The following is a 16660-nucleotide window of genomic DNA, read 5'->3' as shown; positions in this document are numbered from 1 at the left end:
TGAGACACGTTTCTTAGGATATACTATGCTAGTCTTGATACGGTATACTATCACAATTATTTTTCTAGATGTACTCATTGGTCACAAAGTACATTAACCTATAGTCGTTGATTGGATTTATGAGAAAAAATACATTGTATACGCTAAGAGTTTTGGGAGTGGCCAACCGACCCCAAGCTTTTTTTTGGGAATAAAGTCGGGAAAAAAAAGAAATGCATCAAAGCCCTGTCTAATTTAGGAGTGACTGAACTACCCTCAGTGCCTCAACCATTGTTTTGGGAGTGATTTGACAACTACCCCATTTTTTTTTCCTTTTTTTCCTTTTTTTTTTTTTCAAATTTATAAGAGTATTTGTCTTATTAAAAAAAAATGATCATTTTTTGTCATTTTTACAAGCCTTGAGGGGACAAATTTCTAGTAGTTTGGATGGGACATTGATGCAATCTTTAGGTGATTTGACAATTGGGCAGGGCGGAACCATGTTTTCCTCAAAAAATTTTAAAAAAGTCTCTAAAAATTAGAATTTTCCTCTTAAATTTTTTAATTTTGCCCCTCAAACTCCAAATGCTAATTCCACCCCTGCAATCGGATGATAGTTTGAGGGTAGTACATTGACTTTTTCCTAGTTTTTATATTCACAAAGGAACCAAAACAAAATGAAATAAAATAAAATGAATTCACCAAGATGATAACATTGAAGGGCTATAACTATTTACAATTCATAAAGCAAAGGCCTGCCAGGGCAGCATGACTCTTCAACTTGAGCTATCCACTTGACAAGAAGCTTGAACAGAAAGATGGGCCCTCCCAGCAGTGTGACGATTGCTATTCAGAGTCAAGACTACTCAACTCACCATGCTTTCAGGGTTAATGATGATGTTTGAAGCTTTAAAGAGACCAAGTCACTTCTTACTCTACTTCTCTGTCCTCTTCGCTGGAAACAATGGCAGGTTGATCATCATCAATAGCTTCAGCTGAATTTTCTTCAACATTGTTATTTTGATCATCCACATACACCTGGGAGCTCACCACTTGCCCTGTCAAGTCTTTATGCTTTAGATTCCCTGTCAAGAAAAGAGACGAATGGTTAACAGTGAAACATAAATATAGATGATATGGACACCTTGGACTTATTAACCACCTCTCTCTCTCTCTCCAACCTAAATTTATATTCGTCCATCAAAATCTTGGCCAAATTTAGCAAAATTTTGGCAAAATTTATACTAGAAAACAACAAAAAGAGTGAGCATAATACAAGGCTAAAAAATAAGGAATTTTTCTTGCAACGGAACCGCTGATTTGTTGCATACCCATCCAGAAAGAGCATCCACTTGATGTCGTATGGAGAAGAGCCTTGACACAGAACAAAAAGCGTTCCATAGATCTCTTTGTAGCAGGGATTTTGCTGGTGATAATTGTCTGTTTCAAGCCCTTCGAAAATGAACAAAACAAATTAAGTGAAGATGCAGATTATTTTATCTCCTAATTCTTTTCCTGATCAAGTTTTTTGTAAAAGAAAAGAGTTGAGATACAAGTTAAACCTTTGCTTCAGAACATAGGGTCTGTATCGTTCTTGTGGCTTTTTGCAGCTCTTTCACCTGAACAAAACAGAAAAATTGAAAAAAAAAAAAAAAGACTTGCATCTTTAGAATTTCTACTTGCAATTAATCATGCCAGAAAAAATTTGGTGCACCTTATCTTACCAAGTGGATTATAATCTCATTGCACGTGTTGTAATGGGCCTGTAAGAAGTCAAAAACTGGAGAACATGCCAATTTCAGTACCCCAAGATTAGACATCGGATCATTGCATGTCAAAAGTGTCAGACCTCTATACCTTTCAGGAAGGAGTCTACAAACTTCCCACCATACTTGACAGCCATGGCATGCACAGATACCTGTACATCATTTTAATAAGTTCACATCCTGCTACATCAGAACTTCAGAAGGTGACCATAAAACTAAATCTGTAACATAAAACGAATTTTGACACACAAACTTGAGAAGTTCTGTTTCTTTACCTTGCTCTGAGTTTTGCACATGTTAACCAATGATACCACCACGTTCACACAATGTTGTAGTTCGATCAGAAGTTTTTCAACAATTTGAAGTTGGACACCAGCTATGGGTTTCTTCTCTAAGAGAACAACTTCCTTAACCTAATAATGAGAGAGAAACAAGTAAAAACTCTAATTCTTTGATACAGTGAATTCTCACTAGCTCATCTATGATTTCTTGAATAAAAAGATAAGAGTCTACAGCTTACCAATTTGTTAAGAACAGAAAGATTCACTTCATGCTGCACATTAAACCTTCTGTAAAAAGTCCATCAAGACACGGTATAAAATATCATAATAGGAAACCAGAGATTCCTTACCAGTACTTTGTACCACACAACAAATGTTGCAGAACATAGAGCTAGGAAACCATGATGAGCATCTTCTTCCTTTGATGAAGAAACCTGTTAAAGAAAGGGACTCTTTATGCATTTATGAAGGCCAATCCAAGAAAAATGCAGAATGGATTTGCAGGTTCAAATTATTTAGGAAGTTATATCCAAGCTTCAATCAAGTCAGTGTTGGTGTTTTCGTTTTCTTAAATCCATGTTTTCATTAATTTCTGTCATACCTCCACTCTGCCCCCCTTAATAAAGGACACAATTTTGATAATCTAGAAATAGGCAGAGTTGGCATGATTTCCAGTTCCAAAACAGCTCCTTAAGATTGAGATGCAGCATAAGTACAATTAAGTCACCATAGTCTGGATGTCAACACAACCAACCCAATTTAAAAAGTACTGGACAAATTCAAGCACCTGAGGTAAGATAGAGCAGGCCAGCTCATCCAGCACATCAGAAGGTGACTCGCTACTTTCCAAGTAAATGTGCAATACCTTCTGTACCATTTCTCCCTGCAATCAGAAGGTTTAACACTTCTATACATGCAAACAAACATACTGCAAAAGTGGCAAGATCATTCCTAATCATTGCTAAAATTATAAGGAGAATAAGTGCTAGAAAACATAACATAGATGGTCTTACTTTGCTCTTCCAACTACTCTGAAGTTGGCTGTTATCCCAGTTATGCCTTAAAAGCTTCTGAGCAGAAGCTCCAAGTCTGCCTCGCAAGGTAGGAAGGGCCCTGAGGATAAATTCTGAATGTATGTTTTTACCATTTTCCTCCAACTTATCAAGAAATTTCTGGAAGGAGTTTATAATTGATTCTAGGGTAAGAAGAGATTCTGATGCCAGTGTAAAGCAAAAGGAGCATACTGCAGGAACCGGATGCCAACACAAATTTAGTTAATAATAATAATAATCATAAAGAGCATCATAAACAACACTAGGAAACAGAACAGGATTATATACCTATGTTCAAAACACCTTCTATATATGAATAAGCACCTAAATATAAATATTCGACAGTCCCAGGCAAAATGTTGGGCGGAATGTCTGATAAAACACTATCCGGTATCTTGATGGGCTGGAAGGCTTCAAGCAGATCTGAGAGAACTGCTTTGTCTCTCTGAATAGAAGAAAGATTTAGCATCTGCACTCAAAGGTTAGAATAAAAGTTTAGTAGTTTTGGATGTAATAAATTTTTTTGATGACAGGAAACCCTCCAAGAAGTTTTGGATGTAATAAAATTTCTGCAATTAATCAGCATGATGAGATATCGGTCAGGTAGAGCCACATGCACACACGCACACAAACAGAGAGAATAGACAAGTAAAAAGTTCACCTTACTGAAACAATGAACTGTTTCTTTGAAAACAAATGTAGAAACTGCAGATCTTGAAAGTCCAAGATTGGGTACATTGGGGTTCTCGGCAAAAGCAGACTGAACTTTCCAATGTTCTTGACAAGTTTCATCACCTACAAAGAGTTTGAACCAAGATTATAAGAATATTGAAGCTCTGTTATAGTATTCACCCAACCAAGTTGAATGCTATTATCTTACTTTCTTTTAGGATACAAACTGCATTGTCAAGATGCTTCTTAAGACTGGGAAAGAGTGATCTAATTTTGTTCAAGAAATCATCCACTGTCATCCTGGTGAAACCAGCTGGAGGACTGGAGCTTCTCGACAAGAATTGTTTAGCAGGAGTGAAATAATCCAGCTTGTAGTGAAGATCCCGCAGAAGGTATAGATATAGAGGTAACTAGCAAATACAATAACCAGCTTTTCAAGTATTATGAATTCCTTTACTTTTAAGAAAAAAAACTCGTCAACCAGAATCAGTGTAAAACTAAAATGGTACCTCTGCAGCTGGATCAGAGCAACAGGAACCTTGATTCTGCATTTTAAAGGACAGTAAAAAAACTCTCATCATTCTTCTATTCATATATACTGCACATTTCCAAGCAAGAACTCTGTGTAATGTTGTCGCAGGTCATCTGACCAGATTTCATTTGCAGCAATGTGCAATTAGACTGATATGACTATTAGAAGCATGCAATTAAATTAGGGAAATGAAAGTTATTCTAGTGCGTAGTTTTCTGGAACTTCCAATTTAATGCAGTTTGACAATCTACACATCTTGCTCAGTTAAAGATTCTGTATTTTGAAAATTGAACACAAAATTTGAGAGGACTTGTACTTGCATATTAGGTAATCTCTTAGAGATTGCAAGTTCCAACTGCTAAGCCTATGACAAGATGATCATACCTCTAAACCCAGCACACAGAAGTAGCTTTCACTCTCCAAAGCAGCAAGAAAAAAGTGATTTGCCAAAATCTCATTAAGATAAAACAGTGTTAGGTGCTTGGGCTAACAGCAATCAGATTCAATAAAATCAAACAAGCACCAATTTCAACATTGCCATTTGAGCATGATAACCTTTTGTGTACTGGGTTTTGAAAATCAATTTCACCCTCTAATACTGACCAAGTCACAAATGCTGCATTTTTCAACTGAGCAATCATTTATAGCAGCGGAAATTCCAACACAAATACGTACCAATGAAAATAACATTGATGGAGAGAGAGAGAGAGAAAAGAGAAAACAGAGATAGACAGACAACATATATTTGTAGCATGAATAACTAAAACTAAAAAAGTAACTTATTAGCATTTTAAGTGTTTTTATTACAAACATAGAGCTTTTCTTAGCAAAACTACTTTAAAACATTCACAAATTAGATTTTATTGTCATCATTCACAAATATATATTCTCAGTCTTCTTGCTCTCACTAGTTTCTTGAAACCCTTATAATTTGATTAGTCTTTGGAAAATAGTTTCAAAGGAAGTACGTATTTCATAATACTTGTCAGAATAACTTCATCCATGTATGCTAAAACAAGACAACTGTAACACTCTTCCTATTCATGTTCTTAAGCACTCTCACAATCCAGTGTGTTAGATATACATCACATTGTTAAAATAATAATAATAATAATAACATAATTGGAGTAGCTGAGCTTTCAGGTGAAGAATAGAAGGTTATTCAACTCCTCATAAACAATTGATCAATTGTAAATAAAATTAAAGTCCTACAGTGAATGATTTTGTCTGAATTGTTAGAGAAACAAATGTATTCTAATTTATATATCATACATTAAATTCTTGGTCATAGATTTTTTTTCTGTTCTTCGTTGAAGAAAAAATGGAAAAAAATGGCTTCAAAAACTTAAGTTGCACTAATTCACAAGAACCTGCAGGTGGTACTTTCCAAATGCAATGGGTATTACTCATTCCAAATATAATGTAAGCCTACACACCTCTGAAAATGTCAAAATTGAAAAGCATTGCACCAGAAGAGGCCTGAACTTGAATCTCTGCGCTTCCAAAGCCTTGGTAACTGCAGAAACTTCTATAATTACAGGCTCATCAGAGTCACAGAGATTTGGATCTGCTGAATTAGATGTCCTTCCATGTGAAGTTAGATCAACAGACTCCTCATTTGGCACCTCTTGACTAGTCAAAGCTCCCGCTTTCTTCAACACATCCAATATTGTGGGCTGTTTGAGTTTCCCATTAGTATCTGAACTTGAGGCTCTTGATATCTTTTTACGTCTCCTATTTTTTTTTGGTGACATGCTGTCTTGTGTTCTCTTATGCTCATTCTTTTCCACATGCCCCATATGGTTGGTTTGGTTTAGGAGTGGAGTTCCAAAATGATCAACATAAAAATGAAGCTCAGGTAGAGATATAGAGCACCGCTCAATGGAATTGTTCAACAAGATATCCAAAAATCTGCATTATCAAGACGGACAAATCCGAAAGTCATGATACAAATGACACTTGAAGGAAAAGCGCATGCCTTGACAGATGGAACTAAAAAAGAGTTATAACAAGAACCTACAAGTAAATACTTTGAAACATCTTGTCACTTGTCACAAATAACATCTAAGTTTCACCATCTTTAGTATAGTAATCAACTTGTTCGTCCTAAGGAATTTCAGTTCTTTGTACCTCTTGAAAAATGTGTGCACATGCTGCCATCCTCAAAAAAGTAAAAAAGCATATGTACATATATATGCATGTGTGTGCGTGTGTGAATATCAAACTTTAGTTTGAGTACCCAATTAATGCAACACATTTACATTTGCCCTCATTTGCAACAAATGTTATAAGCCTATTCTATTTTTACATTGGATACACTATCTAACCTAGAAAAGTCAGTCTCATACTACAGTCTCTTGTCTGAAATACAATTTCCTAATCAGGTAGTATGCTCAGGTCTCTAGAATGTTCACATTAGTGAAAAAGCATGCTCTTGTTTATTTAAATACAAAACTGCAGCACTTCAACTGAATTAACCAGTGGGGCTCCCTCACATCTTTCAACTTCCTTTCAAGGACACAAGAGGCAGTACCTAATCCATCTTAGACAAGTATTTCTCTTAAAACAAGATAGAGCCCACATCCATGGCAGTGTTTAATATCTCTAGTTAATTGACTAATCAATTGCTTTAATTTTTAAACTTTACTATAAATAGAAAAATAATAAGACTTAAGAACCCAATATCTATAGTGTAGTGTAAGTTTTTTTTTTTTTTTTTCGCCTATATGTAATACTTATCAAGTGTAAGTAGTGACTTTCTTTGTTTGCAAGACTTCCATCAACATCTATGTTTCAGGGTTTACATTTCCGTTATTCTTTATCATCAGAAGTAAGACAATAGCTGAATATACTATTGATTATTTTTCTTCAGAAAACTTCATTTCAGAAGCTTTTACCAAACATTTTCTCTTTATATGAATTTCCTCAAATTTATTATTTATGTGTGTGTATGAAATGCAATAAGATTGACAAAACTGAGTGCATAGATGCAAAACAATTATTAAAGACAGAGATTATGACTACAGAAAGAGAGAGAAATTGGATTGGACAAGACTAATTGGAAAATAGAGATGAAAGTCATATTGAACTAAAGCAGCAAAAGTTGGAAACAAGAAAACAATCAAGGAAAATAATACTCAAATTACAAATTTCAGCAAAGCACCACCCTGAAATTAATCCACAGAGTTTTAACTATATAATAATAATAATAATAACTAACTAACTAACTAACTATTCGAGCAAACACTGTCAAGGAATTGAGAGTACGAGAACATACACAAGGTTCCTCAAACGCTTCAATAGCTTGCAAACAGTATCCTCATTTGTAGCTTGACTTGTACATGCAATTCTTCCTTCTACTTGTGTACAGAAGGCATTAAGCTACATGTGGCAGCAGGAGTGTAACAAACCAAAATGTAAATAATAGGCCCATCTAAAGATGAAGGGAACATTTGCAAACTTCATGACTTTACCAGTTCCCGTATCCAATTTGCTGCATAATAGAGAGAGAGGGACACAATCTGTTTCTGCTTCCCGGTCAAAGACTTCCAGCCAGCTCCGGAAAGGTACTGGTATTGCACAAGCCAAAAAAAAAAGTCAGTACACTAGGCACAGCCAGCAGTATTGACAGGCTCAATATAGAAAGCCAAGCCAGATCACAGTGCAGTAACAAAAAGATGTTATCAATCAAGACAAAACTATAAAATTAAAAGCAAATTAAATAAATTTCACTTAATAATTTCATATGCAGATTCAGGACATTAACTAGAAGAAACTGAGTTGGAACTCGAAGCTCTACTAGCATGTATCTATGGAGATATTAGGGATCAATTTTTTGTTTTCGTCAAAATGTTAAAATTTTAGATTAAGTTATTTGAAGGATGTATACGGTGTTTAAATAATGGATCAATTCTCTTTAACTATGGAGAAATGACAGCGAGGAACTTAAGATAGTAATCTAGAGGACTAATCCAAACACAGTACAAAAAAAAAAAAGAAGCAAAAGGCTGAACCTCTTCAAAAGATAACTAATGAGGAAGTTGCCTATTGTCTACCGAAATTATTTTGAAGTACCGTTCAACTCAAACAATACCTATATAACTATATTATTGACACTAATCACCATTTCTATTCGTTTACAGTTTTCTGAAGTTTGGTAAATTTTCGAAAAGTGTCTTGGGGTATTGAAAAGTGTTTCTGGTGGGTGCCACATTTGGAAGTGTTGTTGTGGGGTTCACAAAATAAAATTTGTTTGGTAAATTGAGAAATGTTTCTAAAAGCAAAAAACTGAGAAGTGTTTACAGAAAAATAAATAAACAAAAAAAACCCAAAAAAAAAATGAGCCTAATAGAGATTAGCCTCCATAGGTGGCGGCCGCCACCCCTCGTGAACAAATCCAACAGCCATTGCGGGGCCACCACACAAATCCAGAGTGGAGGCCAAACAGATCCAGCAGCAGCCACGCAGATCTGGCGGCCTTGACCTATGTTGGCCATCCTCCACCTTTTTTTTTTTTTTTTAATAACTAACAAGGCCAGCTTCCATACCTGAAAAAATGAGTATATATTTTCAAAACATTCCCATATGAAGGTGTGGGAAGTTTTCTAAAAAGTGTTTTGTGTTTTGTTTTTTGAAAAATGTTTTCTAAGTTGTTTTGAAAAGTGTGTTAACGGTGGGAGCTCATTTGAAAATCTGTTTGGTAATTACTGTCTGAAAAGTGTTTTTCAGTGTTGAAAAGAGAAACACTTTCTTCTAAGTTTTCCAAACAAGCACTTGGTTTTTTGAGATAAATTACTGAATAGTATCGTAAATAGTAATTCTTTAGCTGATTCTCTTTTATACATTGTATGTACCGAGTTTCTCTTATTACTTATTAGAAAAGAATGAACTTTTCAAGAGTATGCTTATTTGACTCCCACTATTTAATAGATACATAAATGAATATATAAAATATTGGTGGAGAGCAGAGTAGGAAGAAAATAGGAATTAAACTTCATATAGATGATTAGTTGGCAAAGACAGATAGGGAACTAAAAGCAGAAAAATGAGTTCCAGAAATTGGCAATTGGATTTACATAGTCTTCACTGGCAATATTAACTTCTCCGACCACAAAAAATTCCTATAAAGTTCTTGTTTCTGAAACATATCTACAGCTACATTAAGTCTTAGATTTATCTTTTAAAGAGTAATTCTTTAAAAAAATTAAATAAATAAAATAAATAATAATAAATTAAAAAAATAAAAACAAAAACAAAAACTCTGCTTTATGTATCAACTAGGTTTGTTAAGGTCCATCACCCTAGCCAGCATGCAAGCTATCGACACTATTGTCTATTGGCTCAAACATTCTCCCCTGGCTATATTTATCATACTCTCTACTTCTTGTATAGATGACTTTATGTAAAACTAAAGTTTCAATTTACTCAAAGTCTTCCTTTAACAAATTGATGCTATTGATGAGAAGTAAAACTGATAAAGACAAACGCAATTGAATCTCTTAAGCTTTAAAACACAAGTAGAGTGATAAATTAAGGTATAGAAACAATTCAATATGTTAAGAAAAGAATTTGCGTCACTCTGACCTTAGAGGAAGGAAGGTGCAATGGGCAGCCAAGTAATGCGTCAATTCCTCCAAGAGATCCTTGATTTGTCAACCTCTCGGTCTGAAAATTGACAGAAAATCCCAATTATTTATCCCATTACTAATCTCTCTTCTCACTTCCAAAAGGTCCAATGCACTTACAGCTGATAGTAAAAGGAAGTTAGCCGGAAGAATTTGTAAAGAAGCTGACCTGCATACAATAAAATTTCAACTTCAGCATTCATAAACATTTAGACAAGTTCTTGAGGGTATGATACATGGGAGAGCATGGCCAAAACAATACTGCAGGGAAGAGGAAGTCAATGGCAAAATGTTCAAACAAACAGGAGATATGTCACCATCCAAGTTCATCCACAATTCGCCTGCAAAAAGAACAAGAAAAGATACTAATCTATAAGCCAGCATAATCTTTTTTCGGCATAAATTTCCTACAAACCAGTTTCTAGGAAACTCCTACAAACTAGCTTCTAAAAGCAATATGTGTCCTCTATGCTATTAAAAAAGCATGTGAAAAGCACGTGCGGTTAAAAAAAAACATGTGTTTCTCGCATGCAAGGGACACATGTCAATTTTAGAAGTTGGTTTGTAAGAAATTTCTTACAAACTAGTTTGTAGGAAATTTTTGTCATCTTTTTTATTAGTCTAGACAGGAACATAGACTGCACCACAAAACTCACCTTCTAAACCACAATATGATTCCTCAGAAGACAATTTCCCACCTTCAATATCAGACAGAAAAACAGATTCGAACTCTCCTACATGTTTCCCTATCCTACAATAAACATGCAAGTTTTAGAAATAAACATAATCACAAGATTATTTTTCCATATTGTTAAGAAGCCATAGAGTACCAGCATTGGGTTGTTAAACTTCGCTTACCATTCCATAATTGATGGATGAAGAGTTTTGTGGTACAACATTGCAGTCAGTTCATCATAAAATAGTATCAAAGGTAATGACAACTGTTTGCAAGAGTACAGAGATGTTTTCAAGAGTTCCAAAGCCTCTTCCCAATTTGGTTTCTGTACCAGTAATGTTCAGGAATGGAAAATCCACATTGTGCAATATATATTAGTAAGAGAGAAAATATGGCAAAACCTAACAAACTAATGCCAGTTGCATTTCAAAGAAATCATTAGCATACAAGAGTATTAAAAGATCATAAGTTCTTTAAATGATTTTAGCACCAAAAACAACATACAGCAATTATTTCCGAGATAAATTGAACTTTTTTCTTTAATACAGATGTCAAAATTGCAATGTCACAGGCCAATGGAACTGTATGTGCACTAAGCTAGAGTATATTACATTTTTCATCCTGAGACTACTTTTGTTGAGAAATTCTTATCAATCCCACACATTGCCTCCATACAAAAAGCAAACAGTGTCTCAGTTGTTAAATTCTAATATAAATGTTAAGATTGACATATGGTAATTATGGGGATATATGCATGTAAGAAAGTATACAACACATTCACCACAGAAAAGATATATACATATGTATTTATGTATGCACATATGCATCCATATATATTTGGCATGTGTTTATATGCCGTCCTCTGTATTTCTGATAATTAAAATAAATATCATAAAACTTGAAGTCAGCAACAAACTTCACCTGTGGAAGATATCTATGTTCAGTATTACCAGGTCCTACCTGAGATGCAGATGCATAGGAAACACTATTTGCACCTCCAAGACAGGAAACTATCTTTAGAGTTCCAATTAAGCCCATCTTCTTGTACTTCAGATCTGGATTGCTTACCTAAGGGAGGGGCAGCAGAAATCACTTCACAGTTATTGGAGACTCTAAAAAGACAATGAATACATCTAAAATAGAGATATTCAACAAAGTTGATCAAAGATTTAATGTGTACATTCCATATGAAAAGGCCTTTTATGGTACCTGCTTCCTTATTATCATCAATACTTCATTTGCAATCGAAGATCCATATGAATCTGCAATTGATCGAGCTGAGAGTGCCAAATGGCCAAAAACCTCATAAACCTGCACAATCAGAAAGTCAGTGAAACAATGGAAGGTAGAACACTAAAATCGATACTGCCTATGATACTATCCAATACCTTGTGCAGATGTTCAACAGTAAATCCCTCCAAGTAATCCAAAATACCTGGATTTAAGAACAAATAATACATCAGTACATCTTGGCAACGGGTCGCCTAAAAAGATGCATTGGAATCTAAACAGAACAAAGAAGATACCATTCATATGAGAAGAAAGAGGAATCAAATCTTGTGCATATTTGGAGGCCAGCAGAGCCATAGTGTCCAAAGCAGACTGCACTTCAAAACTAACACCGGATCCAACATGAGTAACCAGTGCACCAAGAACCTGCAAAGAAATCACAACTAAGAGTTCCCAGAATACACCTTCTCATTCATTAATATATAAACACATTAACATTTAGGCTGCTTACTTCCTGTCTTGAATAAGTGTCAATGAACTCTTCAAACAGACGAGTATACATGTGAATGCCAAACTCCCTTGCTTTTTGTTCTTTGCAAGCCAACAAGTACTCAGACAACGAAAGAAACAGAGGAAAATAGTCCTAATGAAATTTAATGAGACCCAGATAGAGTTTCAGAACATATAAAATCGAAGTGAAATATTACTTAAACCAAATAATTGTCATCGATACCTGTACCAATTCCTTGTTTCCACAAATGCACTGATCAAGCATTACTTCCTCGATGCAATCTTCAATAATTTTCTTCTTGAACATCTTTTCAATGCTCTTCTGCAGGGACTCACTGTTGCTATATATGAGCATAAGTAGCCATATGTCAATTACTTTGTGATCCCGAGGTTTCTCAAGGCAATTCAATTCTTTCAAAATCTCCTGACATAGCAACTGTGGATAGCAGCAAATGCAAAAAGCTATGTTAAACACATATAGAGAATCTCAAGACACAATAGAGCAAAGAGCATACATTCTTGAATCGTAGACTTGATCTTAATGCATCAAGAATAGAAGCCTCCGTGTTGTTTACTAGTGACTTCCCTTTGAGTTTATTGTGCTGTGATGCACGAGAATTTGACAGTCCAACAAATTTTAACTGCTCACGAATCTGTGAGATTATTCTCCGAACATTTACCGGCGTCGCTGAAAGCAGCAGAAACCTAAGTAGATATGGCATGTGCTCCGCATCAATTGTTCGGATGCATGATAATGCAATGGTGGTAACCTTCAAATTAAAAATTAAAATTTAAAAAATTTAAAAATAAAAATAAAATAAAAAAACCTTAGACATAGCAATTGAACCCTGATTGATAGCAGAGAAAATATAGTAAACGACAGTCAATAAGAATCTCACTATAACGGTAGGTCTGGTTTACCAAGAATCAAAATAATCAACCAAAAGAAAAGCAGTCATGTCCAACTCAACTAACTCAATTGCCTTCTTTTCCCAAGTCCTAAACAAAAAAATTTTAGAGACACCATATTTGTTAGCAACCAAAAAAAGCCTAATGCACTATTTGGTTGGTGTAAATTTTAAGCAAAGAACATCAATCAAGTTCTTGAATCTCATACGTATTATTGCAGGGAACCTGAGAAAGCAGAAACCATCAGTTTGTTATCTCAATTCAACTATATGGCAAAGTTTTGCATTTCTTATAAACCAAATTAAAGTACGAGTCAAAATGCTTAAAAATTTTGTTTCCTGGACATTTTCTCAGCAACAGAGACTAATTGAAAAGATCATGGAAAACCTGCTCTTGCAACTGATCGTCCAAATTAAGGTTCGAAAGGGAGTCAAGCACCGGTACAATGATAGAGGAATCCTCTTGAAGCATTTGTTCAAGGCCATCAACCACAGTCCTATTGTTTTGATCACCAATAATCTCCGGCAATGATCCAATTATCTCTTTCTTTAAGTGTAAAGGGGAAATCGATAGGACTTGCATCAATTTATCAGTGAAGACATTGGGATCGACCATAAAATCAAGCCATCGGAACTGATTAATGATAAGCCTAGCGACATCATCTTCCAACGACAAAGATGTTCCCAAATGTTCTGGAATTACATCGAAATATTCAGGAATTTTCTCGAGAAGCATGCTCTGAATGTCTAGTTGGATAGATGGTACCAGCAAGAGATGTCTGACAAAGCTCTCGCTTCTGGTGGAACCAAAACCATCTTTATTCGTAGGGGTGAGAACCCTGAAGACATGTAAATGTCAGAAAGCTTTGAAAGATAACACATTAAAACTTATGAGTAGAAGTGAGGCCAGGTTGTTTTGGTAAATTTAAAAATACGCTTTGTTTGATTGCCGAGAAAATACAGGAAAATAGCAAAATTAAAGCACTGGAAAGTCACATATAAGCCCAACATGTTAAAATAATCCAAGGCTTCCCCCTCTTTTCCAACGATTTTAAAAATACGTTTCGTTTTAGGATCTAATTATCCTTATGGTTCCTAAGGAAATGGGCTCGAAACCAAAGAAAGAATTAGAATGTGAAAAAGAACTGACCTGCGAAGATTATGGGGGGTACGAATGTAGGAAGATAAGCCGGAAAGGAAATCGGAGCGGAGAGCAGGGGCATTTTCGGAAGAAGAGAAGAGACGGTGAAGGTGGCGGCGGAACTTGTTGGGGTCGGCGGGGAGGCATGGCGGCCCTGCCGGGTTGATGAGGGTGCACCCGGCCTCTGCTAGAACCGACACCATCTTGTCTATTGCCGGGGCTTCCGCGACGCTGTTTTGCTGGGGGGGTTGGGTGGATTTGGTAATTTTGGGGGGAAGGAAGGGGGGAACGGAGGAGGAGGGTCTTTTACGGGAAGGGACTTTGTGGTGGAGAAGCACCATCTTTGATTGGCGACGACGGAGGTTCTGTGGTCGTCTATGATTCTTCTACTTCTGGGTTTGTTTCTACTCCGTCACTATTACCGTGTGAGTGCGAGGGTTTGGAAAGCGTGAAAATGGCAGAAAAGGCGCCAAATTTAAAGAGAATTCGGAAAGGCGCATCTCACCTCCGGTTAGTATCCTGCGTATCGTTCCTCTTATTCTTTGTACATAAGCCACATCAGCAATTAAGCATCCGCATCCAAAGGTTCACATATAGCCACATCACGTAGTCACCTAAGAGAACTTTTTCGAAAGAAATCAACTAATGATTGATTTGAAAAATACAAATTACTTAAAGAGTTAATTGTTTAAATTAAAAAATCTAAGAATTAAATTAAATTCAAATGAACACCCACAAATTAGGCTTATTAATTTTTATAATTATTATTTTTGGGAAACTTGTTTTTTTTATTTCTAGCGAGGAAGTGCTTCGCATGTGGTAGCAAAGAATAATTGTGTTGTAAATTTTGAGAGGTGGAATTTTCATAATTTCTTAATCCTAGCAATGTTATGATTATAAGATCACTCTCAAATAATATATTTCACCTATCCAAGAATGGGAGTGTGATTGCTTTCTATGAAAATTGAGCTTATTCTCAAATGCATTCATGAAAGTTAAGATCAGCACGTGACTGTAAGGTGCTAATTAACCAATAAAACTGAGGGTTAAATACAAAATTAGTCACTATGCTTCTTGTGTATATCAAATGAGTTATTAGTTATTCAAAAGTGATAAAATTAATCATTGAGCTTTCTAACCGCATAAAATCAATCATTCAATCTACTTTCGTGGGTCGTTTGTCTTATGTTAAAAAAGCCAGTCAGTCCAATCACATTGCGTCACATGTAATATCTGTATACAATTATTGTAAGATTATCAAATACCGTCAAATCAATTCTCCAAACCTTATGCTCCACACAAGCCCCACAAAATAAGCCCAACTTTTTTTTTGAACCCTTGGATCCTTCATTCCTCAAACAACCACAGCCTTTGCCATTGTATTTTCAAATTGTGATTTTTGTTTTCTTTATTTCGAACTGTGAGAAGTTGGAACAATCATATTTTTGAACTGTAATTGGAGTCTTGGTTTCACCATTGTAATTGTGGGTGATTGTCCCCACGATTCAAAATAAAGAAAACAAGCTCTTCGAGAGAGTGTACAAAATTGAGTGAGTTAATGAACCATTGTGAACTGCACAGCCAATAACATCATAATTTTTAAATGGATGAAATTGTAAATAGAGTTGAAAAGATCATAAAGACTTACTCAAATGAGAAAAAGGATGGCCAAAACACCCAGTGCACCTGCCATTTTTGACATGTGGTCTTTTTCTCATTTGAAAAATACTTTAATTTGTCCTAACTTAGCTTGCTTTGGAGTGGTTGGACCATGTCCAAAAACAAAGTTTTGGGGTGGTCAATGGTGGCTGACTACCCTTTAGCCTTAACTCCGAGCATTTCAATACAAATTGCAAGCGCCTCTAATTATTAGGGATTGCATATGATCTCAATCTTTACAAAGTTACATGCTTAAAATGGGTCTTTGAAGGTAAAGGAAACATATTACTAAATCACAAGACTATTAAATTAATACCCCATACTATGTACAATGAGGCTACACTACACCCCTAGGACCTTATTTGCCCATTTCTACCTTCCCTTTTTTTTTTTTGTTTTTTTCCTGCCAATTTCATTTGCCAGTAATCACAACAAACATTGAGGAGCAACTTATTTTTGGGCAGATAACAAGTTACAAGAAAAACCAATTCACAACTCACGTAGGCTCGCTTTGCCAACTCCAAATCCTGTCTCCATTTATGGGCCCAAACGAACAATTTGGAATTGGAGGCCTCCTCCCGAAACACAAGTTCCCAAACGGGCCACATAGAGTTTTGGACCACGAATCCA

The 16660-nt window shown here is 35.5% G+C and overlaps 1 protein-coding gene across 2 annotated transcripts; it reads right to left on the bottom strand.

Annotated features, from left to right (window-relative positions):
• Positions 1–554: 554 nt before the first annotated feature.
• On the bottom strand, positions 555–14802 carry LOC132176485 (uncharacterized). Of its 2 annotated transcripts, XM_059588709.1 has the most exons (31): positions 14381–14802; positions 13619–14069; positions 12838–13092; positions 12546–12758; positions 12324–12455; positions 12109–12238; positions 11971–12017; positions 11792–11893; positions 11543–11650; positions 10765–10907; positions 10563–10657; positions 10169–10247; positions 10027–10075; positions 9866–9946; positions 7756–7851; positions 7560–7663; positions 5719–6193; positions 4260–4295; positions 3959–4160; positions 3740–3873; positions 3367–3547; positions 3040–3269; positions 2814–2909; positions 2377–2460; positions 2266–2298; positions 2021–2158; positions 1837–1897; positions 1704–1759; positions 1542–1598; positions 1311–1431; positions 555–1064 (listed from the first exon to the last, which is right to left on the bottom strand). In XM_059588709.1, the coding sequence occupies exons 1-31, from the start codon at positions 14710–14712 to the stop codon at positions 910–912; spliced, it is 4476 nt and encodes a 1491-aa protein (XP_059444692.1). In that variant the 5' UTR covers positions 14713–14802; the 3' UTR covers positions 555–909. The 2 variants fall into 2 exon arrangements, with proteins under 2 accessions (XP_059444692.1, XP_059444693.1); XM_059588710.1 differs by lacking the exons at positions 555–1064; positions 1311–1431; positions 1542–1598; positions 1704–1759 and having other exon boundaries at positions 1847–1925.
• Between the last annotated feature and the right edge of the window lie 1858 nt (positions 14803–16660).

The sequence above is a fragment of the Corylus avellana genome, chromosome ca3 (assembly GCF_901000735.1).
Source record: "Corylus avellana chromosome ca3, CavTom2PMs-1.0".
Lineage (NCBI taxonomy): Eukaryota > Viridiplantae > Streptophyta > Magnoliopsida > Fagales > Betulaceae > Corylus > Corylus avellana.
Note: the sequence above shows the minus strand (reverse complement) of the source record. Positions and strands in the feature narration are given on the sequence as shown.